Source organism: Lonchura striata, chromosome 6, assembly GCF_046129695.1.
Source record: "Lonchura striata isolate bLonStr1 chromosome 6, bLonStr1.mat, whole genome shotgun sequence".
Taxonomy (NCBI): domain Eukaryota; kingdom Metazoa; phylum Chordata; class Aves; order Passeriformes; family Estrildidae; genus Lonchura; species Lonchura striata.
Genome location: NC_134608.1, coordinates 54611265 through 54637804, shown reverse-complemented (window position 1 = coordinate 54637804; position 26540 = coordinate 54611265). Strand labels below are relative to the sequence as shown.

At 38.4% G+C, this 26540-nt stretch overlaps 1 protein-coding gene across 1 annotated transcript in view; it reads right to left on the bottom strand.

Annotated features, from left to right (window-relative positions):
- Window positions 1–26540, bottom strand: part of SHANK2 (SH3 and multiple ankyrin repeat domains 2) — a 270317-nt gene that overhangs the window by 222139 nt on the left and 21638 nt on the right. Inside the window, exons 3-10 of the mRNA XM_077784360.1 lie at window positions 23818–24037; window positions 17660–17863; window positions 15982–16053; window positions 15740–15848; window positions 15347–15498; window positions 14385–14552; window positions 12203–12319; window positions 8782–8859 (exon numbers count right to left, since the gene is read on the bottom strand). Coding sequence (XP_077640486.1) covers window positions 8782–8859; window positions 12203–12319; window positions 14385–14552; window positions 15347–15498; window positions 15740–15848; window positions 15982–16053; window positions 17660–17863; window positions 23818–24021 — 1104 coding nt within the window. The 5' untranslated portion in view covers window positions 24022–24037. The remainder of the gene's footprint in view (window positions 1–8781; window positions 8860–12202; window positions 12320–14384; window positions 14553–15346; window positions 15499–15739; window positions 15849–15981; window positions 16054–17659; window positions 17864–23817; window positions 24038–26540) is intronic.

The window sequence follows — 26540 nt, the reverse complement described above, 5'->3', positions numbered from 1 at the left end:
TTTTGTTTTGTAAAATAAAATTAATTTTATCCATTTGAACTTCCCTTTCAGGTGTTGTATTTTCGAATTTGGGCAAAACTCACTGATGTAAGGTAAGATAGAATAAAGAAAAGCAGTAAAATTGAATTTTTTTAATTTCAATAATAGCCAGCAAAGGTTTATATTAATTGCAGAAATAACCCACATTCTGTACCAGGACAATAAAATGCTGACAATTTCCTAAATTACTTTATAGTTATGTTATGAAGAAACACAAGTAAAAAAATTATATTCAGCATTTTCCTGCATGCTTCTTTCCTGGACAGAAGAGAACTCTTAACATTTTTAATTATATAATGTAATACAAGCTCAATATTATGCATTTTGAAAGGAATTAATTGTGTATAATATAGATCTGATGTCCAGTAGATGGCAAAATATCAGCAACCATCACCTTTAATCTTGGCACTTGATTCATTCAAACCCCAAAGTAATTTTTTTCTTTTTGTTTCCAATATCCACTTTCTATTTCATTGGAGAGCAGGATTAGCTTTACCTTTTGGATGTTTTCTGTCTATTATCTGCTTGAAAGACAATTTCATCTTCGTCAGGTCTCGATACAACAAAGCACAATAATGTTACTATCCTTTAAATAGTCCTTTGAAGACAGTTTCTTCACCACTGAATTTTTTTTCCTCCGAGAGCATTCTGCTGCTACTGTTCCCAAATTTGCCAGCACATGTTAGCATACTGTGTACTAAAATCTCTTAGCAACAATATCTTAGTGTCTAACATTTCCCTTCTTCCAACTATGATTCACGGAGCCATCTGTAGTCAGATATTGACATGCAGCATCCTAAAATAGGCACCTTACATTTGTTCAACAACTAGTTTTAGCATCTGAAAATATAAATTGTGGGGAGAAGGCCAATATTTCTGTGAGGCTCCTCAGCATTCCCTGGATCATTTCAGCACTGTTTAAACAAAGGCTCACCATGAGTGCTTCGCCTCGGTATTGAGGGTAAAGTATTCCCGCTTTTCCAAAATATAGCTCCACTTACATAACCCTCCAAGCAATCCCAGTCTTCCCTGGTAAGGACCACCTCACACTGCTTCTCAGGCTGTTTTTAATAGTAATCAAAGACTAGGTTTTCAAGCTTCAAGATCTAAGCGTTCTTCACACCCTTGGAAGCCTCAGGCTCATGGGAAGCATCCCACGATGGGTGGGACAAGGTCAGTGTCCCAGCTGGGTGAAGACAAAGGGACTTCTGCTGTAGGAAATGCAACAATATCCCACACTCAGGAAGAAAATTTACAACCACAGCCTCCCAAGTCCTGCTTTTGCCTCCCAAAACTCTTATCAAGCTTGCCCTCAGAAAGTACAGCATCTTCTTTTCAGCTGCATCAAGTCAACTCTTAACAGCAAAGACTTTGCATAACCTAAGTTATTTGTGGCAATGTGCTGTGCAGTTCTGTGCAACTTAAAAGAATAGTGCTGTACTAAAAATGTTAATTAAACAGGAACAGGAAATGTTAATTAAAAATAAACATATTCAGCAGAATACATTATAGAGGAAGAGCTGATAGTATGGCTTTGGATCTGTCTCAAGTGTGAGGAACCCACTTTCACCCCAGTGAAATCAGTGGGATTTCATCCACTTCAAAGGAACTGAGATTTTACCCTAAATACTTTTCAGCAATTAATATTTTAAAAACAAACAAACACACAAAAAGCATGCAGCCAAATGCAGTTGGACTTTATCAAAAAAAGTACACTGCAAACATAACAGTGCTGGCACATTTTCCTTGCTAAAATGCTGGGTTTGCTTGCAAGAGATTTGACAGCCCCCATGGGTCTTCTGGAATACACTCAGTAGCCATGAAGCTGTGCCAGGGCTGAGCGAATTCCAGTCAGAATATGCAGAAGGCAATTATTCTGAATGACCTCTTTTCTGTCTCTTTTAGGTCCTGCAGGGCTGTTTTAGCAGAACTGGACAACATCTGAAATGCCCGCAGGCACCTTTGCTCATTTTCCAGTCTTCCTTACTAAGATTTAAAAGGCAGAACCTGTGTTTTATTCTCCACTGTCCTTTCACGAGCACACACAACTGTGTTCTTAAAATCTAACCACTCTTATTCATGAATTAGCCATGACTGAATACCTCCAGATTAAACTAAGCCTGTATGGACACCAAGATCAAAAATGTAAGTCCTTTCTTCACAACATGGGACCAAATCTCTTCTAAATAATTTCCTCCTGAGGCTTTGAAATGCAAACTTAATTCCTAGGACAAAAGGAGTCGTTGTTATGTAAGAACCAGCTTGACAGGAAATGTTGAACTGAATACACCAGCAAGTCGAGCAGAGTTACAAGGAAATATGTCAGGAAGCCTAAAAAGGAACATCCAGACAGATCCATCCCAAGCACAACTTCGCTGCTTCACAACTTTCTTTTATTTCCTCCTATTTCTTGCAAGGAGAAGTAACTCAGACTTTTAAGTTATCCTACTTTGTACGGGCTGTATTGAGCCTCCTCCATGGTCACTGCATCTATTGGGAAATGTTACGTTTCTATCTATTTTAAAAGTAGAGTAAAAAGCCTTCCATCATCTTCCTGCTTCTCTGCTGAAATGCTACCCAGCAAGTTATCCCTAAGCAAGAAGCATTTTCCTACACTCATGTGTTAATAATTAAAACAGAGAAGAAAAAGCCAAGTGTGATATACACACACACTTACAATTACAGACTCATTCCTCAGGAAAATCTAGCTCAAGCTGGAAAGAGCCATCAAAAGCCAGTTATTACATAATCCTTATTACTGCTACATGGGCGAGCAGCGGTTCCAAAGGAGTATTTACTGAAAGCAGATAAAGCCAGGTTGCAGCATTAGATGAATCAGATAAGACACAGCCAGCAACAAAATTGACTTAATTTTTTTCGTCCCCTCCAACAATATGCTAAACCAAAACGCCATGACATGCAATCTTCTTCAGCTGAACTCTCCTAGAAAAAAGGCTGAGAACATGTACTATTTGCTATGTTTTGTTTTCCTTGGTGCTGCAGGAAACATTGGGCTGTGCAGAGAATTCAGCTCAAGGATTTATGGGTCCATGCTGCTGTAGAATGAAATCTTCCACCTAGCCAGGCAACCTTACCTCAAGGAAAAGCCAAAACCCACCACATTAGCAGCTCCTTTCCTGAACACCTTCAGAAAGAAAGTCTTCCTACTCACAGCAGACAGACACTTCCCACTGTTTCACAGCAGAAACTTTCAGGGATTCAGTTCTGCAAGCACTTAATAATATAGTGTTGTTTCAACTGCTAAACCAAATGGCTGGAAATCCTTTTGGAAAACTCTTAGGATAAAATGCATCGGTGAATAAGACACTGATTATTTTACCTAATACATTTGGTGGCTCCATTCCAAACTCTGTGGGTTAACTACAATAAAACCTTTGGAAACAGTAGTCTAGCAATAATCCATGCCAATAACATACTCTGATGGAAATGGGATTGCCAACTGCATGCCAGGAATGCTCCCTCTAAATGGCAGTGGAAGAAGATGCTAAGTCTGTCCTACAGGCACAGATTCTACATTTCTATAAGGAGGAAGAATTTGGATATAGCCAGAAGATAATGCTGAGTAGCCTGTTTTGAAATGCAAAAGCAGGAGATGATGCCACACAGCACTCAACCATCATTAACTCCAAGCATGAATCCATTCCTGCAGGCCCAAAGTGCCCATGAGTCCCACTAAGAGGTTATTTTATCTCCCAGACAAACTGTTGGTGCTAACATCTCAAAACAACATGATTTAAATTAGGATTATACAAATCCCCACTGTCTCTTGTAACTTCAGCTATGACAACTAACTGTATCTGAATCACACTCAAGCCTTTCTTTAAGGCAAGAGCTGGTGGTGACCCTTACAATTTACTTTGCTTATTTGTTCCCTTTTGTAACTTCTGAGCTTTTTTTTTTCTGGTGGAAGAACAGATTGGCTTCTAACTACCTCAGAGAGTGCACTTATCCCAGAGAAACTGGACTGCCTGTGGCAGCACCTGAGGCATGTCAGCTGGACAGCCCTGTCTGAGCATGGAATGAATGGGAAAAAGGTGAAAAAAGGGGTCTTGGAACATTTACATGGAACACAACATGACAGATGGTCACATGGAGACTCCTCCATAAGTTTGCTTTTGGTAAAAAAAAAAAAAATGAAGACACATCCTGCAGTTAAGTATTTTTAGCATCTCCAAGTATGGCAATATTTTACCTTTCTCAATAAAAGGTAATTATATAATTTCATTATTTTATACTTTACTTCCATTTGGCTGCTTTTCTGAAAAATGACAGGGTTAAAACAAAGGTCAGAAGGTACTAGCCAGTGCTAAGAAAAGCATCCCTGAGTCAGGAGGAATCAATTTAACTCTATTTTGTATCCATATGTATTTTTCTGCTCCTGTATCTCCTAATATTCTCAGGAATATTTCATTTGCCACTACTTCCCTCAACATCAAATTCCACCCTTTCCTTTTAATTATTATTTAAAATAAATATTTAATTCCCCTTCCTTTTAATTATTATTATTTTTATTTTAATGATATCTTGTTAAGAACTTGTGCTAAGTGTGCCTACATATATACAGACTCATGTATATTTTTGATTTTTTCAGGAAAAATCCACAGTTTGTTCTGGAATGGTCACTTATATAGATTTTTTTTTTTTTTCCTAAATATGAATAAGTTCCATTATTTGACTGAAATCAGGAAAAAGCTGGAAAAAGCTTGAAGTCTGACTAAAGGCAGAATGCATCATGAGCTCATAGCTGTATTTTTTGCCAACTATACCCAATATTCAGTGATTCATTGTTCACACAGGTGCTTCAGGAAAGGAATTAGGATGGAAATAAATACACAGAAAAAGCAAAGTCTTTCTGTAATTCATATGCTCCATGAACACAATGGTTCCATACTTGAACATCATGACAGGAGGCATTATTTTAAATTTGTGAAGATGCCTTTCTGAGGCACCTGATAAAGATTTTGGATTTAAAATTAGATTTCACAACTTTTTCACAAAAAAAAGTCAGTGACAAAAAAGACCCCCCCAAAAAAAAAAATCCTGAGAACTTTGTGTCCTTCGCCTGTAAATTTCATCCAAAAGAGGGAAATTAAAAATGCCAACAAATCTAAACCGGGCTTTGGGAAGCCATTCTAGTGAGGTGCTGGATATACCCAGTTGTGTCTGTGTCTCCTCCAGCCAGCTTATCTTCCAAATCCATGAGATTAGTTCCTACTTCTGGTTTTGGAGCCCCTGTGCCTGAGTCAGTCTGGAAACAAGTTCCCACTGCCAGGTTATTAACATGGAGATCAGCACACAGGGCAATTAAAGAAAATAAAGCTAAACACCACAACATAACACAACGGGGGAGAGAGTACAAGGAGGGCTGGGTCAGCAGAGTTTTTCAGTGTTAGGAAAACAACACATGTTTTCCCTTGCCCAGACTCCAAAAGAGCTGAATCATTTTGTTTTTCCAAATAACAGAGAATGCAGGCATGAAAAATTTCAGTTCAAATGATTCAAACCTGGCAAAAAAAAAAAAAGTGAGCAATTAAAAATAGAGGCAGGGCCAACACACTGAAAGGAGCAGTGAAGTTCTACCTGCAGTGGAGCTGGAAAATTGTTGCAAGCCATGGGATGTAGGTACATGGATTATTCAGGCTAGTCTGGGACAGCAAAGGCAAATCATTAGGGACACCTGAGACACAAACCATTCTCAGGTACAACTCTGACCTTAAAAGGTGGCACTAAATGCCACCTCAGAATAGCTGTTCTGTACATTGAAACACATTTGTTCTCAAAACACTGACTAATTATTACCACTATTAGCTAAAATAGTGCCTTATTGCCCATTTGAATTACTCATATGAAGATGCTGATCACTAGAAGAGAAAGACCTTATATACAAAGTGTATGATCGTTTTAACTTACACTTCATTTTAACAGCTTGTAAACTGCAAAACTCAGACTTCTGAGCTATTGGATTAATATTTGCTAGATAGGCAATGAATTATTTTACATTAACCTAGAAACAGAAGAAATGTGTGGAAAACCAAGTAGCTGTGGACAGTGATGGGATACCATGGCTTTTCTGAAAGGCTGTTTCTGGAAGTTTTACTAATAAAATAGCATCTAAGTTACTTAGATGGCCCAGCCAAGATGGGCTGAGTAAGTGATTAATAAACAGAACTGGCAATATAATCTAACGATGTGGCACAGGTTTCATCTCACCTCAAATTGCTATATATAAAATACAGGAAAATTTCTGCTGACCCCATGTTCTGCAGGCTTTCAGCAATGGGTGACATCAGCTATACCCAACACCAATTGCTGACTCTATGCAACCCAGGAATGGGTCAGGATAAAACACATCCCTGCAAAGGCAACTAATACAGTGTTTGGTGCTTAACTGGGAAATCAGCCAAGCTTTTTTTTGTCCTCAGCACCCAGCAATGCCATTCCAATGCTAATTCTGCTGGACACTGAAAAGGCAAAAAGGACACCGAGATCCCAGGTGGGCATGGTGTGGGGTCCCTGAATTAAGTGGCATAGAATTCAGCCCGGATTATTTTTACTTCCTGCAATCCAGTGTATTTATAACAAGCCCTGTGATTTGGTGAGAAGTGAGCACATGTGCCAAAACTACACCACATTCATTGAACACTGATGCCCGATACAAACTCTGCCACTAATTTTCATCTTCTTTGTTTGAAAAGAAAACAGGACACAAATTTTCCACAGATGTTTGGATCCTGTGGTTCTACAGAATAGCACAGCTTTCATATCATCAATTTTCTGAGCAGCAGCTCCAACAAATCATCCTTTTAATGTTGTTGAGAAAGGTACATAATGGAGGTGACTCAACGGAATAGATGATGCAGCTACAACCATTCTCATTATGTACATATGAGATGCCTCAATGCTCCTGCCTGCTGATTACATGAGCAAACATTTTTAGTATGCAAAATCCTATTAACTCAAGGGGATTCTGCATAATTTTATAACAGCTCCACTTGTGGTATTTGATTGACTGGGTCAGCAACAGACAGATGGCAAAGAATTAATTCTAAAGCTGCATCATTGCAGTGCTGGCATCAGGGTCTCCTCTACTCATTCCACTCAGATAAACCAGAACTTTTTCTACATTACCTACACCTTTTCCTCTTCTAAGGGCAAGAACAAGAATGTTGGAGCTGTCAGCATAAAGAGGAAGACAAATGAAAACTCTTCTGTGTAACATTTACCCTCCCCAAAAACATCCTAAACTGAAAAGGAAAGTTAACCTCAAAGACAAAGTAACACAATAATCCAAGAGATTACCCTGGAACACGTCCCTCCAATAATTAGTGTTTTCTCTTGCTCCATGTCTTGATCGCTTCATAATTCTGAAGTGCAGAGTAAAGTATTAGCCAGTACTTAGTGAATTTTTGCTTAGCATGTATTTTGATGGGAAATTATTAGCAGTCTGAAAATGGTGCCTAAAATTCAATTATTAATGCATCGTTTCCCAAGTTTGAGGAAAATAGTCCCAAAAGTAAACAATAGTCTGGCTGGGATTTGCATGCAGAACTCTTAAGCTTATAAGATGCACAACTTAGGCCCAGAAAACTTTCAAAATATGTAGGGAATTAAACTGATGCAGAAATATTTGTCTGAGATTTTTTTTTTAAACCCTATAACTACTAAGAAACTTGGAGGAGTTAACTCAGAGACCCACATGGATCCAGCAAAAATTCCAAAGGTTTCATTTGTCAAAGCATTGTTCCTTGAAACTTCTGCCAGCATTATCCAAAGTGAGTCAAAAAGGTAATGGGGAAGACACAATCCAGATTTCTTTTAGATGAAAAACTCCTTGGTTTGGGGAAACGGTCCCATCCTGTTTCACCACAGCACAGTTCCTGTTAACAATACTGTGCCATCATTCCTCCAGAAGCACCGATCTTTGTAACTTGTAAAAAATTCTTCTGGTTTTGTTTTTTGGTTTTTTTTTTTAAATATTACAGTTTCCATCCCTATTTCTCACATGTCACATTGCCTTAGGAATGTTTCTCTGACATCCAGGCTAATTAAGCCTGCTTCAGAAATAAGGGTTTGAGGTTGTCAGCCATACCTGACAAGCCTTTGGACAAACAATTCTCTTCCATTTGGATTTTTAATTAAGCTTACTGCAAGTGCTTTAATATCAGAAAATGGGGACAAAATTTTGACTAATCCAAAGCAAGACTTCCATTTTCTTTTGGAGATAACAGATAGCAGCTTCAGCCTCTAATGCTGACAGTGTACTAAGTCAATCCCATCCCTGAAACTTAGCCCAGCTCCTTGGCCTCACATCCAAGGAAGAAAGAGCTTCTTTTTGGCTAAATCAAGAGGGGCCAAGCAAACCAAAGTGCTCAGACAATCCCTGGACCACACTTACATGGATCTCGGACCTGACTTACATGAGACTGGAGATAAGCTCAGAACAAGGCACATCTGACTGCAGAACACCAAGGATTTCATCTTTTGTCACCAACAGCTCACAGAATTCTCAAACTCATTAACAATGTCACCAGAGGGTGTGCTCCTCTCATTCCTAATTATTCCAGGACATCTTCACTTAGTGAATTACATAAAAGCAAAAGTTTTCACTCACTCCCTCCACACCTGTGTTCAGCCTAGTGCGGTGTGACTTCTCCCCAAACCTAAGCTCATGTGATGTTTTCTTCCCAATATTTCAGGGGGAAGAGGTATTTCCTTTTTTACCTGAAATGGGGACTGGCTGTTGTAATTCTTGATCTCCTTGTTGGCTCCCCGGAACAGCAGCACCCTTGCACAGCTCTCCTGAAAATGATGGAAAAGGAAACTTGTTCATACAAATCCTTTGACACTAAAGAGGCTGTGACTGCTAAGAGGTTATGAGGTGCTTGGTCTATATTTTCATGATTAAAAAATAAACCAAATAAATGATCTGAGAACTTACATTGTTAAAACAGCATTTTAAAAATTACAAGCCTTCAGATGCTTTGCAGTGTATTAGAAACACTAGGCAAGTTGTAAAGAAACATGAAGGAATACAAGTAGTAAATGCCTTATTAAATTTTTAAGCAACTACTGATAAAGTTCCATATTTGACGAAACAAATTTTGCACAAATTTGATTCCCATATGGGGTTTTTTGCCCATTGTGTAGTAAAAACAGTGCTGTTCACAGAACTGTGATTAATTATATCCTTCCCTCCTGCTAAAAGTTTAACAAAGCAGTTTTACCACTTATTTTGTTGGAGACTTTCTTTTCAACCTATACTCAACATTAAAAGTATGACTTTTTTTTTTTTTAGTACACATGAAGTTATTTGATCTGCCTATACATACTGCACTGACCATCCTTATTGCCTCTCTTTCCCCTAAAAAATGCTAGCAGTTACAGCACAAGGAGGAAAATTTGGCTTCAAACTGAGAAAATCTGCAAAGGAAATTCCTTAAAAACAATTTATTTTGGTCAATACAGTGCATTGGTTAAATCATTGCTCTCCATGGCTGTTAAATATGACTGACCACAATTTGGTATAAATTCTTGGAGGTTCTGAGTAGATTCTCAGAATTCCTGTATGGACTCTCTTTTTTGTTTGTCATCTTTAATGTTCATCTTAGATTCTTATGCAAATCAATTTACATTTCAAAAGGGTTTTATATTTGCTCATCACAAATATTGTTCTTAATTTTGTTGTGCTTTCTGTGTTGTCTTGATATATTGTGCAATGGAGTTCTACCTAATGAGGTATTTGGATGGGCTACCTTTCACTTTGAACAGCAAATTTGCAGTCAGAGGAGACAAAGTACATAATTTAGGTATTTTAGTGATAGAAACAAAGCTTATTTAGTAGATTCTGAGTCACAGGATAATTTGCAGAAATTATGATTGAAAATCATTTCTGTCATTATGTTTTCTAATTTCTTACCGTAGATTCTTGGTCTCACTAAGTCTCCCCATCACAGGGCTGCCCTAAATGTATCATGAAAGGAGGTTATCCTACCTTTTCCTCAACTGAAAAACAACAGAATGAATCAAGATGGTAATTTAAAATTATCTCCTTTATTATAATTTTAATGCCATACAATTAACTGAGAGAAAATGCAACTAAAGTGCAGATTGCAGTGCAAGCAAGTGAGACTATCTCTAAACAATTGATCAATTCCCAATTTTAATCAAGAACTTGAGGATATAAACAATTATATTGAAAAACATACTGTATTTATTGGGTGATTATTCAATTTTTTCTCAGAATCCCCCAACATTACAGCACCAAAAGAATTATACATTCAAAAAAATCTCTACAAATTTAACTAAGCTGTCTGCAGTGTAACAAAAACATGCAAAGGGATTTCTTAAATAAAAGGTTGTGATTAGAAAAAAGATTTGCCAAAAGCTGTCAAAGAGCTGTTCAACATTTTTAAAAAATCCAAGAAAATTTATTTGGGTTAAGTACTGCATTTGTTTGTTTGTTTTTAGTCTTTTGAAACAAACAGGAGCATTTTTAACTTCACATTTTCTGCTTTTTGTTTCCTCCCCATCTGTCAGATTATATTCAATTTTAATACTACAACAACTTTCATCTCAGATCCAATCCTCCCAGTGAAGGAGGGCACATTTCATCCCAGAAAAACAGACTTACTGCATGGCCATGGAATAACTTTCAAAACCAAGAGTTTATTCAAATCTGGACTTCGCTGACATCCAGGAAAACAAATTTACCAAATTCAGAAAGTCAGCCAATTCCCCAGGGAAGACTGGAAGGGCAGATCAAACGGGTAATGACTCCATCTACAGGAATCAGGAGGTAACAAGGATACTGCTGTCCTTCCCATCCTCTCCAGCTGGAAAAGGCAGCACCGTTCCTTCCACGTGAACCAATAACAACTTTTCATAAAAAAAGACACTGACAAAATCAGCACAGGTTAAGGCTCACAGCATCCCAAGGGAAACTTTGTATTTCCACATACACTGGGATGAAGGAAAACAGAAGGACGACAGTGCAGGCAGAAGATTTTAATATTCCATTTACCAAGCCAAGCTTAGTGACTGTGTAAATATTTGAAAATTTGTAGATGCAGTTTCAATTAGAGTGTCTAAGTCTCCTGTAGAATAACTGAGGTCAGAAAAACACATCTCTGCATAAAAAAATACTGTCATTCTACAGGACTACTCCAATTCCCACCTCATACTGCGTAACCTTTGCTAAAAGCATATGGTCAGATTATTCACAATTTTTTTTTTTTTTAAGCTGAGGGCATTTTAGACCTAATTGAGGAATCTGTCTTGACAAGACTTTAGAAAAAAACTAAGATGGTAATTAAGAAGCAGATACTTTAACAGCTGTTTCATTGTTTACAGTCACATCTCATGCTTTCCAAATTCAATGTTGAATTCAATTCAATATTTAATTTTAACATAGTCGTAAAACTCATCCCCTCCCCATCCCATCCCTGCAAAGACAGTATAAAATGCTATCAAATCAAAAGGTTCTACTACTTGTAAATGACTACACAAGTTGTAAACAGCAAAGAATTCAGTATCTTCTGTATAGAGACATTTCCATAGTATTTTACAACTCTTCTTTATTCAAATCCAAATTAAATTATAGAGTATTAGCAATAAATTCTGTATAGGAAACAAATATTTAGATATTAATCAAACCCAAAAAAGCTGATAAAGCATAACATTTTATTTTTTAATATCCATATTCTTGCTATCTACACTGAGCAGCTTTATTTGTAATCAGTGAATGAAACACCAATAAAATAATTTTAATTACATTCTTTCCAGTTTCTAAAACCACTTTTTAAAACCTGAAGCACTTCATTATGTGTAAAATAATATAGTGATAGGATGAAGGGAAAAGGCTTCAAATTGAAAAAGAGCAGGTTTAGATCAGATATTGGGAAAGAATTCCTCCCTGAGAGGGTGGTGAGGCCCTGGGGAAGTTGTGGATGGCCCATCACTGGAATGTTCAAGGCTTAGGTTGGATGGTGATTGGTGCAATAAGGTGTAGTGGAAGGGGATTGGAACTGGATGATCTTCAAGTTCCCATCCAATCCAACCCATCTGTGAGCTCCCAGCTCCTGCTGGGGACATTTCTGTCCCTGCAGGGGGACAGCAGGGCTGGTGACAGGGCAGGGGCTCTCACCTGGTTGTAGAGGGCACAGATGTGCAGGGCCGTGTTCCCCGAGGCGTTCTGTGCGCACATGTCGGCGCCGTAGAACAGGAGGTGCTCCAGGTGTTGGACGTGTCCATACCTGCAAGCCTGGGCAGGGATGCAGCAATATTTTGGTTATTACACCAAAGCCTAGGCAAGATTTTCAGCAGAGAAACTGCTGGTTTTACTGAAGGTCTAACTTTTAGAACTACGCCTGGTTCTGTCATGGGAGCACAGACACCCAGATGGGCATTCCTGCACAAACTCCAACGTGGGCACTTCAGGTACAGCAGTCCTGTGCTTGAGTTTAAACCATCTGATAATCTGGGGAGTGGCAGCCTAAGGGATCAAGAAAATACTGCCTTTGGAACTTTTTATCCACTAATGTTCATGACTCAAATGTGACAAGTTTTTTGTCCAGCTACACTCTGGAATGCTGCCCACCAGATGGCACTGAAGATTATCAGAGTGCCAGAGCCAGGCCTTAGAAGGAAAATCTCACCAAAATCCAAGTAAACCTTCTTGGTTGTGTGATGTCAAGCAGGCACACAACATACACAGGACACTGGTTCAAAACAAGGGGAAATCTTCAAGAGTTACTTTATCTGTCACACATACAAAAGGTTAGAACATGGATTTTTGGAAATAAGCCTCTGTGAAGAAGATTCATAGCAATTAGAAATGTTGCTGATTAGCAAATAAGCTTTAAAATCACAGCAATTCTAGTCCATGGCCTCTTTTACTTGACTTCCTTCTCCTCTATGGCCCACTGACCAAGCACCTCCCAATTTCTAATGTTTTGAACTTTGTGGTATCTTAGATCAGCATCATTCCTCCATAAATCAGAATTTAAAGTAAGAGATACAGGTATAGAAATCCATTCAATCTTTCTGAGGTACCTCATCACTCCTGAATTCAGTGAGAAGTACAGACTGACACACCTGGCTTGGATCTACAATTTGGAAGAGAAAAGTTAAGTGGACTGCTCAGTGCACAAATTAAATCCTTCTTACTTCATTGAGGAATGCTTGAATTATTGATTAGTCAAAACAGATTGTTCCTAACTCAGAAGTAAACATTGATTTATTTAAAACTACAACAAAGAGGGAGTTTGGAAAGATCTATTTCATGATGAGAAATAATAACCTTATGTGTATGAGGCTGGGGGTTTGAAAAGAGGGACATTTTCTCTGTATTTTTATGGAGTCCAGATGGGACAATACTTGAACTAGACAATCCATTTCCTCCATATCCTCAGAAAATATGGTAAAAAAATAATTAATTTATTTTCTCCTACTCTAGAGATGGATCCAAACAACCTTGACCTAAACCCACTTAGTGAAAAAAGCTCCGATTCCTGCACAAATGTGGGTTCCAAAGGTACCTCCCATTTCTTTCCAAGAAAAGAAGCAAAAAAAAAAATCTGTGTAGTAAAGAATTTAGTGTGCAGAAAATTAATTTAGTCAAGATGAGGCAAACCTGTAAGGTTGATTACTTGTATCTTTATCTCATACTACAGCAGTTACAATTTTTGTAGTTTTCCAAACTTGTCCATAGAGACACAACGAAGCAGCAGCAATGACATTGGGACTGTTAGAATCTATGCACTTCATATATTACTGAGTTTATCACTGTGCAAAGGGAAATCAATAAAACATTTTTACACAACTGCTGGATAACATTCAGGCATTTCTGGAGAGGACAGTGAGAGGCTGATGGACCCCAGCAGCAGGATCCTCATCCCAAGCCTTCCTGTAAAGTTCAGCAGAGACAAGGGGAAATCACCCTGACAAGCACAGAAGGAGCATTACCAAGGACACTGGCATCTAACCAAAAGAAAGAGCTGTATTTTCCTACTGAAGTGCCACAAACAGGAATCTAAACGTCCAAGAATCCATGGCATAAATATGACGAGTGTAATTCCTGCAGCAAAATCCACAGTAACCATAGGATTTCAAAGTTATGGAATACCACTGGAATAGTTTTCTACTTATAAGTCACCACAGCAGGATGCAAAGTAAATAAATAAAAGAAGTAGAAAAAGCAGGTAGAAAAAGGAAGAAGCGTCATACTTTAAAGTGCAGGGACTTCAAAATAGCGTTTAACCACAGAACAACCATGGCACATTTCCTCATGCAAGTCCAACTGCAAACAAAAACCAAACCTTTCCCACCTGATGAATTTCTTGCCATCCATTTTCATCCTTGCAGCTGACAGTAGCATGTTCATGGAGTAAGAGCTCACAGCAGAAAGGATCCCCTCCCACTATGGCTGTGTGGTACAGCGGGGTCAGGCCACAGCTGTCCTTGTAGTTGGGAGATGCTCCCAGCTCTAAAAGGGTCTGAAAGCAATCAGACTGTGAAAAATATATTTGGGAGGGACTTCCATATAAAGAATCTTTACCTGAAAAGGTATGTGTAAAGTTGATCATTGACATAACATTTTTTGCTCACCTATTTATCAGCTGCTAAGTGTGGGCCACAGTACAGACTAAAGTAAACAAGAAAAGACCTTGGAAGAATTAAGATCTAAAGGAATCTATGGGGATGGCACAGAAAGAAGGAGTGGCAATGTCCAGTTTCCATCCTCTCACTAGGTTCAGAAATGTCAGCTCTATAAATGTTGCATCACCTTTGCAACACATTCACGTCTTCAGTTTCAAGGCGCTTTATCAAAAATGTCATGCAATTTGAGTACCTGTGAAAAGGGAATAAGCAAAACCCATAAACCCAAGACATAATCTAGACCATCAGAGTGATTTAAGAATACCTGTTAAAATACAAAAGAAAAGAGAAGACATTGTGTTAAGGCATAATGTGCAATCCATGCCACTGGAAGCTACTTTCAAAGAGTTAAGTGTCAACAATGCTATTCTTATTTCCTCAGACAGATCTCAGTGTATCAGTGAATAAGCTTGAATTTCACCACTTTTCTTGCTACCAGGAAAAGATAAATCAGAAATTAAAAACCTCTTTATTGAAAGCAAATGCTAAGATTTGAAAGGCACAAGAAAGTACTAGAAGAAGCACATCTTAAAGGATCCATGGAGAACAATACAGTAATTAACTGACAACAATCTCTTTTATGCATTTTTTTTTTAACAAGATAACATAATTTGGTCCTGAAAGCATTTACCTTGAGGGCTACTTGGTTCTTGGCTCTGGCTGCTTTGTGCAGAGCTGTCATTCCATCTTTGGCTCTGAAGTCTAAATGTGCTCCTCCATTTTTCAGGGTTTTTATCACTTCTACTGTATTGTCAAGCTGAGCTGCCAAAGTTAGGGGTGTTTCTAAGCAAGAGAATAGGATGTACTTAGAAAAAGGTGAGAACAACCATAAAATTTGAGTTACTTTATACAAAAAATTTAAATACTGTTCAAAGCATAAAATTATCAATTATCTCCTTTGGACAGCAAAACCCTACAGATTTCATTGGCCCAGAGTTGTGAAGGAATGTGTGAGATTCATCCTGTTAATCAATTTAACTAACTCAAGGTACTCCTCTATGCTGCTTAGTTTTGTTATTCTGACCTCCACTTTCCAAGTCATGATAATTTGGGTCCAGTCCTCGGTCCAACATCTTGGTCATTTTTTCCACAGAGAGATGGTGCACATGATCCATAAATTTTTTCAAATTGGCCTGAAACAAAGAGCAAAAAATGCATCATCCTCCGATTGCAAAAATAACATTTTAACTAAAAGTGAAGTATTCTATCAACTGATGTTAACATCCACTGTAGGTAATTGCTAACTCCTGCAGAAAATTGGGATACCTTGGTGTGAAGCTTGGCCAGCTGCTTTTCATCGAGGTTGAACTGTCTGTACACTCTTTTCTTGTAGCGAAACTGAGGAGAGCAAAAAAGGAAGAAATTTTAAAACTTAAAAACTTAAAACTCATAATATCATTTTCTGACCTTACCAGGAAGGAAGTATCATCCACTGTCAGGGTAGATTTAGGTAAAATCTTTTAAATTTTAGAAATATAGTTTTACTTGATTTAAGCAAAATTAATATCTTGTACAAATACACTGAGATCAGTTGAGGTGTATGGGAAATGAGACCAGCCTCTAGAATCTACAGAAATAAGCAAGAATTACACTGAAAAGCACTTTTCCTCAAGGATTCCTGTGCACTTTCCTCTACAGTCTCAGGCAGAAAGCTGGGAAGGCATGTTAAATAAAAAAATATTGATTTCAAAATTGCAGCCTAACATTTCTGAAATATAAAAAACAACAAAAAAGGATACATTGTCTAAGGAATTTTCAGGTAAGAGGAACTTGCACATGGGAATAGTGCTCCTGATGTTGAACAGGACTGGTTTTGTGAATGAGATTCTGAGGATTGCCTTTCTTTTTGGCTGAAACTCAGTCAAATTTTATCCTGAGCAGCTTGGGTGCAGTACCAAGATCTGTAGCAAAAGTCATCGGGGTTTCTACAGCTATAATTTACCATTCTCTCATTGTCCCATGCAGAATTCCAGGAATGCAGCCTGTCTGTTGCACAAGGGACTGCACTAACTGAGGCTTTGACACCAGTTTTCCACAAAATCACTTTTAACGCCTCAGTTGCTGTAGTCAACACTCATTAAAATCGACAGAAACAAAATAAAGTAGCTGTTTAATTTCCTTACAGCTGTAAGTGGTCATCAGTGACTGAAACCCTGAAATAAACTCCTGGAAAATGGAAGACCTGAAGCCTTCTCAGGACCTTGATTCTTTTCTCCTGGATTTATGCTGAAGTGGAGTAAGTCTATTAACCACACATTATTAATGGTTGATCTGCCACCATACAGGCAATACCAAAATTAATTACATGCCAGTTTCATGCCCCAGTTTGCAGATGTATTGCATGTTCTGGCTCTGCTCCAAGTTTGTTCAGTGCCATAAAAGTTCTGCCCAGCTTATCCTCAACTGCAGAGCCTCTACAGGAGCAACAGAGGAGAGGGGGAAATCCCAGTACACACCCTCTCCTCCTTTACTGCTCTTCCAGGAGGCAGACAGAGGCAACCTGTGCACTCTGAAGGATGGCACAGAGTTAACTAGATGGGGATTTAAAAAGGCTTCACTGAGACAGAAAGTTCTCTTTGGAAGAAAGCAAAGGCTGGTTATCCAGCAACTACTACACTGCTATTGCAAACCTCATCACAGAACCAACAGCTTCACCTAGGACCTTACATTTCTTCAAACTAAATAAGATACATGTCCTGTGTCCTCAGCAAAGGAAAACTCCAAAATCCACTGTTCCAGAGGGGCTGACTCCTTGCAACTTTTTGGGGATGGACCAGCTCCGTGAGCAGGGAATGCCACCACTTCTGTGAACAAGGGTTCAAGCTCAGACTTGCTGATAAGCATTTTCCAGATGTAATTCAGGTGCATGCAGACACCTCAAATACAACTTTCTGCACAGTTTGCATCAGAATAGAAATGCTTCAGATGTTAGATCTAGAAATACCTCAAGTGAAGGAACTCCTTTATTGACTGGCTGTGGGTATTCCCTTAGCAGTCTCTCCTCATCCAAAAACTTCCCATCTCTCCCATTGCTTGCAGGCTGGAACAGTCCATAATTCAGGACATCTTTCAAACTCTGGTTCAAAGTGCACAAAATCCGCTGTTTTGCAACCCACACTGAAGCTTCTGGGTTAAATCGAATGCATTTCTGCAAAAGGAAGTTATTTTAAGGAACCCAATTAGTTCAAAAAGCTAAGAATTCTATTTCATATGTGCAATGAAAATACCTAATGTACAAGTAGTGTGAAAACACAGGACATTTCAAGTTATTCCACAAACCTCAAGGAACACACATATCCTTCCTCAGAGAGAGAGCACCTTCATGGAAAACCTGTTCAAAAGGCATGTTACAAGGTGTTTAACTATCCATTTGATTCTTGGCTTTTCTAATATCAGAAGATACTAGATATTTTTTTAGATTTCACAAAAAAAAAAAGGTATTCAGGCAAAAAATTTACTTCCCTTTTAGCTACATTTATCTGAGGGCAAGTTTATGGGAGGAATGATACAACATGAAGCAAATTACTTGAAAGCCTTGACAAACGTTTGCAGTTCTCTGCTTCTTACCAGGCTGGAATATAGGGACTTGAGGAGTTTAGGGATTTTGCCTGCACTGCTGTCACTGGTTCCAAAGTACCAGCAGATGGCAATGCCTAGAAAGCAGATTGGTGCTTCTGATGTGCATCCTGAACACACAATGCTGTTTTTCTGCTTTAATCCTTTACAGTCTTCAATATAAAATGAACTATCAGACTTTGTCACAAGTAAGGCTGGCTAGGAAGCAGCTTTCATGCTTTCATTTCCCCTACTTATTTTATTTTTCAAGATGCTTTGTGAAAATTTTTTTGGAGGGGTGGTTATATGCTGAAGGGGAGGAGAGAGGAATTCAAAGTAGATTGTAACAAGTATTTTTGTTCCCAAACATCCCAGTAGTTACAGTATTGGCTTAGCAACAAGGCAAATCTGTTTGAAATCCCTGTGTTCCCACTGAACCTCACTTGCCCTATGACTCCTACATGGATTCAAACTTCAATACAAGATTCAGACTCAAACATCAGCACTTCCCAGCAAAGCTGTCAGTTACAAGATGGGCAATGAGCTTAACATTTAACATTATCCACACACTCTGAAAGACTTCCATGAGCATTATTCAAATAGGAAGATAATTTTGAAATTACATGTATTTCTTTTCCTCCAAGGAAAGTTTTTCTTACATGAAACAAATTAATTTTGGACTTGTATGACACTGTTTTGATTTTAAAAATACAAAGCAGTTACTTCTGATCACAGTTTAATTAAGTCTGCTGGTTTTTAATGCACCTGGAGAACCCAACATGTTCAATTTTGTTCAGTCTGTTCTTGTGTTTGCTCTGTTCTTGATGGCAGGCAAATATTTCACAAACTAATTCAGTGAGAGCTCCAGCTCTCCTAGTGATTCATAAGAAACAAAAGGGGGTTTATTGTAAAAAAGGCTGATTCCATTAGCAATTTAGAATTAAATAAGATCAGTTATGCAAAAAGTAAATTGATAACTTGAGAATTTTTTGCTAACAAAATGTTTCAGGCTGAGAATAGTGAAACTAGTGTGAAAAGTGATTATTTATGCTTTCCATGAAGGCAGGCAGCATAGAAGTGGAGCTGTTACCACTCTCTCAGAGGCAGGTGCTGACCAAGAGGATAAAAAGGAGCACTCAGATGCTGCATAAGGTGCATTTTCCATCAGCCTGTCCCTGGAACAACTCCACTGTGCTGCTTCTGTGTCCTCCTGGCAGCCCTCCAGGCAGGGAGCACCACAGCCATTCCCTCTATCCTGCAGACAAGTCATTACTTACTGCCACACTCTGTATCCTGAGGAAGCATAAGCTCAATCACAGCAGGACCTACACACAGGCTGCTCTAGTTATAAAATAAGGAACAATTCTTTTCTTTAGGCACACATGGCATGGTAACCACAAGGAAAAGAGGCAGCAGCAGAGTCAAAAAAAATGGACAACTTTTTCTAATCTTCAATGACAAGAAAAAAAAATTAAAGAATAGGGATCATTTAGTGACAAGGAACTATAGAAACACATGAAACAAAGATGTGTTGCACTGATAGATACATTCACTGTAAATAAACCATAAAGAACAGCCAAAAAAAAAATCTGAGTGACTCAAAGTCACTGTCAAAACCACAGCAGGCCCCTCAAAATGCAAATATAGCAGCAAGACAGCATGTCAGCACTGGCTGCTGAGATGCAAGGCCTGTGTTTGGGATGTGAAAGCTCCTTAGATCACAGGAGATATGGTCAATTGTAATCTTGCATTCCTGCACACTGGCGAGAGCAAGTCACTGAGTGAAGGGCAGGATGGGAAGCCAGGGAAAATACAACTCCCTCAGCTAAAGGGAAGATATTAATTCAGTAGGAATACTGCTTATGATACAGAATGTCTGAGGGATAGTATTTATCTGCTTAAAATCAATCAGCAAACACATCTTTCTGCTCAGCTGTCAATCACACAAACTGTGCTGTGACTGAGGGACATGACAAAATGGTTTGTACAGCTGCCTCCAAAAATATGATTGCCAGGATATCAAAACATGAATTATTCCTTTCAATGAGAGATGTTGATATTAAAGATGTGACAGCCAAAGAGTGGGAAACACAAATGAGAGTTTGGCATCACAGAAAGAAAAGGAAGCAAGTCCCACATTTTGTTTTGTGCTGTGTTCAACTTGATTCTCTGCTGAAACACTGCACTCCATCAGGCTGCACTCAGGAAATACAGAATCCATGAAGGGACAGGTCAGAAAAACCAGTCTGGCCAGGCTGTCAGCAGATCACCTGCCCAGGTCAAGGGCATGTGAACAGGTACCAGCAGCACAATGCTTCTCTTATCAAACTGAAGATAAAACAAGGAAGAGCAAACAGAAAGCAGCAAGGAGCAATCAGGCACAAAGTGGGATACAGAAGAATACTGGGGAAAAGTTGCAAAAGAAAACCTGGAGTATCTACGAGGTAGCACAATCTGGAAACAAGTGAAATTGGAGGCATCCCAAGGAAAAATGGGACTCAAACCGCAGTTGTCACAACTGGGTTCCTACTTTTTTAAGGTAAAATTGCACAAAGTAAACAAAGTGTTTTATCTGAGAAGCAAAAGCACTAAAGGAAAAGATTCTTAATCCTAAAACTCAGCAAATAATAAAAAAATAAAGGATACAAAAGTATAAAAAACAATGCAGAAACAGAACACCAAAAAGTGGCTCCAATTTAAGCTGTTGCTATACCAAACTGCCACTTACCAAACAAGGTTTTGCATGGAAAGTCCAATATAATTTTAAAAACTATAATTTAAATTATAATTTAAAAACCCAGGGGAGGGAGCAATCAGTAAATGCTCATTATTGCAGTGGAGCAGCAAAACAGATGGGCAGAAGGTGTCTCAGAGAAGTCTTCAGCAGACCCAAACCCATCTCAGCTTCAGAATTTAATAAAATGTATGGATCTGAGAATTTTGACTTTAAATATAAACCAGAGGAAGCATTTAAGTACAAGGTAAAACAAAAGAGTGGAACAAGCACCATGTGTAGATAATAAAATGATGAAAACATTCCTTAAAACAACTGGCTGACAGAACTGTTATCAGTGTCTGTGGCAAAGAGCAATTTTAAGCACAAAACACCATCCTGTCAGAATATCAAGGTAAAGGAGGTCTTTGCAACAGCTCCTGAAGAACCAGACTGATTTCACTTATAGGCAGCATCACTTAGGATTTGTTCCTACACAGGCTGGAAAAGGAAATAGGTACAATATGACTGGGCCTAGATCCAGACCAAATAATATATGCCAGATAATACAGCTGTTTTTCCCATGCTGCGCGAGATTGTGGAGAGCTTTCCATACTCTCCATTCCCTCAGGAATTTCACTTAGCTCAGGAAATCTTTCAGTCATTCACTTGAATATTCTCCACCCTCCCATGAGAAGGATGACACTTATTGAATACAGGTCGTGCACTTAGGCAATAAAAAATTACCATTAACACCAAGTAGTGTTTCAGTAAAGTAGGTTATCACCTGAATTGAGAAGACAAAAAAAAATTGATCTAAGAACTGAAAAGCAATTGTTCTTAAGGGCTCTGTATGAACTTGTCAAGGTTCACATTGTCTTCTAAGTTTCAAATGAGAATAAAAAGAGCAACAAGACAGACTTACTACAATGTAATTTATAAAATTTTCCATGGCAGCACATCCTACTCGTGGTACTTGGTGCTTATCTCATACCTGCAGTGAAATAAAGGCAGTTTGTACCATAGCCACCACAGATGAGCAAACTCCATTCTCTTGGAGTTTGTCTAAGGCTTTAAAATTTCCCAGTGGGCTGAATTTTATCTAAACCCCTAAACTTGTCTTCCTTAGGACAAATATAGTCTTGATCATACTCCCTAAAAACCAAAAAAAGCAGAAAACTAAATTATGTTATTTCATGCTTCTTTGATTAAACAGCCTAATTTTAAACACCTCATATGTTAGATTAATCAAAATTATACAGGAAATGGGGCCTATATTTGCTCCGGCTTGTAGCTGTACAACAGCTCAAACTCCCGTCTTCTCCAGTTTTCTTCACTACATTTAATCCACCAATATTTCTGTTTGCTAACCTGAATCCAGGTTTCACTTTCCTGCACAAATAGTTTGTGGGCTGATAAATTAAATAAGAAATACACCATCTGCTTTAGAACCCCCTAAAACAATTCCAGTTACTTTTCATGAAGAGTTTATTGAAAAGGAAAAATAAATAAAAGAAAGCAATAAAAATTAAAAAATTATAAAATTAAATTTTAAATTTGTCTTGATAGTGTCAATAAGTAACTTATCACTGATCTAAAAAGCAGAGTAATTAAATAAGAGGACTTCAAGAAGCTACTATCCCTATGGTTTTAACAGCAGAGTAAACATAGCAAGAAAAGCTGGTATTTCTGTTCCATTTTCATGGATCTATTCATTGACAGTGCCACAGATAGAGAAAGCTGGTAAGATCATCAAAAAAGAGCTCCAGAACCACACCTGAGGGCACACCATCAAACAGCTTTTCCCTGTCAGGCTGCTGCCAGCCCATCTCTATCATTCTAAAAATGAACTTAATTAAGAAGAAAGGAAGGGTTTCATTGGAGATAAATCTTTGACAGCAGCAGGGCATGATGTAGCTCTTCCATGTCAGCACAGAGTGATGTATGTGGCTCACATCCATAAAATGGATGCGTTTTTATAATCATCTTGGAAATTTCAAAAGGCTAGTGCCACCACTGAAAATCCTGACAGCAGCATTCAAGGAGACCCAGGGTAATTCAGATAATTAATAATAAACTCAGACAAATTGTGGTTCTAGACAGAATCAGTCTCTCCCAATACCTTTTCCAGCATGATACTGTTATTCCTATCACAGCACTTGTGTTGGTTTCTCTGGCTGGAAGGTTCAGAAATGACACCCTGTAGTAAAGGCGTGGAAGCAAAGAAGGAAGGAAAGGTTTATTTGCGCTTCTTTTTCTTCATCTTTACACTCTAAAAGCCACAGATTCTCTAAAAGGGATGTCTTTTGTAAGGCAGGTTACCAGAGAAAGACAACAAATATAGTAAAGAGAGAGAATTTGATGACCTCTTGCAGGACTCCAGTCTAGTGTCAATCACAAACTATTTCATGAGAAGAGGAACTGGAGAAGCTATATATATATATGTGTGTGTGTGTGTGTGTGTGTGTGGCTTTCATAGAGTTAACAAGTGATTTTTTGATTCAATCTTCATCTTCTGATGAGGTTATGGATTCCTAAGTCTTTCTTGTACCCAAAATCTCTGAATGCAGATCAGGGAGATATTTTACTTTATGAAGTATGGCTTTCATCAGGTCAACACACTAAATTCTCTTAGAAGGGATGGTACTTTTAGTTGAGGCAACCAGTCAGATAAACCACTGGGGTACAAAGCATAGACATTAAACCAAAACATGAATTTTGTCTGCAACACATCAAAAAAGAAAGTAAGAAAGGGAACAGATGTACTGCAGATTGAAGCCAGCAAAGCTAATAATTAATTTCACTTTGTTTAATTGCAGTGCACTCTGTCTTACCGTTTGCTGCAGGTCAGGTATGATAATTCGAATCACTAAAGTGTTGCTCTGATTGTCTTCCATTCTGCTGCTTGGCTTTTCTGCAGTTGCTCTAATTGTGTCGTAAATGGTTTCTTCTTTGGAGCTGTCTGATTCAGACTCCACAGAATAGTCAGAGAAGCTTTGTGCCATTTCATCTTCACTTGATGTAGGGCTACGAGGCATGTTAAAGTTTTTTATCCTGCCAGTACAAGGAGAAAAAGAAACAAATAAGTTGCAGTTCAAGTCTGCAAAATGAAATCAGCCATACATTTTTTTCTTCTTGGAAATAACATGCATTTAACAAGGAAGTTTTATGGTTTATCCTCCTTTTATTTCTTTCTGTCAATTATGTGGGGAGGCAGAGTGTAAAGAAAATAAATCTAGCTACCAATTTACTAGAGAAGAGGAAGGGCAGGAGAAGGAAAGAGTAGTAAAAAAGAATATGACCTTCCTTCCCAGGCACACCTAACCTCCCAAAAGATCCAGAAAAAACAGCATAATTACCCAGTCTTGTGCTAACCAGCACTGAAAACAGTACTACTAAGAGCTAGGTCTGGCTTTGAAGCTTCCTCCTCCCAATGAAAAGACATTTCAGAGAATTAATGTAAATGCTAAACTAACATCATCCTGTACATCAAGAATCGGCACAGGTGAGGCTTTCATAAAAGTCAGTATGCCCAAATAGTGGAACCAAGCAAAAAATTAAATCCTACAGAGAGCCAGACACAGATGCTGCTCTGCGGTTTGTGACCCACACATCTTTTTAAACCAACACCACCCAAATCTGTCCATTATATATACTCAGTTTAGAAGCAGTTTTAATCTGTGCTATAGTTTAGGCTAAAATGAAAGTAATGCTTATTCCCAGACTAAAGATATTTGTAATCAGGGGTCTCACACTAAGAAGAGGCAGAACATTTTCCTTCTGAGCTTTTCCACCTACAAGAGCAAAATAATTTTTGTTGTCCCACAACCTCAAAGCTGCTCCAGGATATGAAAATCATTATTCTATAGAAAAAAGGAGGTAAACATTTACAGCAGAAAAAACTGAAAAGACCAAGAAAAAACTCTGCAGTGCTTGGACATAATATCATCTTCCAGATTTAGGAGGCCAAAAAATGTATTATTTTTCCTGTGAGTAATCTTCCAAGACAATTCCTCTGCTTTTTAATGCAAAATGAAAAACTCAATTAAAAGAAAAATAAATAAATTAAGACCCAAACAAGAAATTCCACTGTCAGGTCACGTTTAAAAAGAGACAGTAAAGCCGAAGTGAAGCACAGAAGGGTAAAGTGACTTAACCAGGTGACTCTACTGAGGTACCTAAATACACATTTTCTATATTGACCTCTCAGCCAGATCAGCCCAAATAAAGTCAAACAGCAGCAAGGGATAAAAGAATATTTTTTACCACTGTGCCTACCACTTTAGTTCAAGTAATTCCCTCTTCACTGCCCAGTCACTGTCCCAGCAATGACTCCAGAGCAGGGACCAAAGACCGCCACTGACATTTCCCATTTTAAGGTGCCCAAGGGTTGGCTGAGCAGTGGTGAGTCAGGCCTGAGGCTGAAGGTCAAGGACAAGCACTCCCACATCACACCACCACATCATCAAGCCTTATTGTTGTTTCTGATGAAGGATAATTCCAGTGTTATTACCCTCAGCTATAATGACTAATGAAGATAAAACCAGTGCATTCAGAAATCTGAAAGCAAGCCAGTTCACAGCAGCTTAATGCAAGACTCTATTTACAAAGGAAAACTCTGCAGGGAGTATTCAATTTTTTTGCTGCTTCAGTGAACTGTAGATTAATGCTGCTCTCCAAAGCACCTTAAGTCAATAAAAAGCATAAACATTTCTGTGGTTTCTCTATTTATCTGCCACTGCTAAAACATGTGAACCCAAAATACAGCAGGACAATACACAGAATTTAAGGGTATAAGAGGTACAAGCCAGTGAATGTGGGCAGAAAGACAAGGACCATCATGGTTTGTCTGTCCCTAAAGCCATCTGAGAGTGCAACACATTCCAGGGCAATGGATTCGACAGAGAGCAGTAAACTGCAGTTATAGAGCAACCAAATAAAAAGAGTTGAGTTAGGATGAAAAAGCTTCCCCAGGTTTTGGCAAGCAGATTTTCATGCAAAAACTACCCAGGAATATCTCATTCTAGAATAAGAAAGGAAAATCTCCAGCTGAACAACCAGCTCCCAGGAATCAAGCCTTTAAGTTTACTAAATATTGGGACAAATATCTCCTTGGAGACTTGTCAACAAGGCACAAGACACCTAAACTTCTGGAAAATAATGTACAAGTAACTATGGAAAGGATAATGAAAGTCTGTATCCACAGTGGCAGAATGAACAGGATATGAGCCCCACCAGGACAGTGGAAAAACGGATCATTAAACACCATTTTTTAAACAAGACTATTTCAATACTGGAGAAACTGGCAATTTGTTTGGCTCAAGTTGTGTGGAGATGGAAGATCCCACCATTTGTTGACCAGAGCCACTGTCTATCACAGCTCCCACAGGGAAGCTGTTATCTTTTAGGAACTGTTTCACTTTTGTCCCAAGGATATTCCAAAAGATTTTTCCACAACCAAACTTACTACATTAGAAAAATAAGGCAAGTTGCCTGGCTTACTAATTAATACTCGTATAACCCATGAAAATATTGCATCCCAGATTCCTAATTCCTA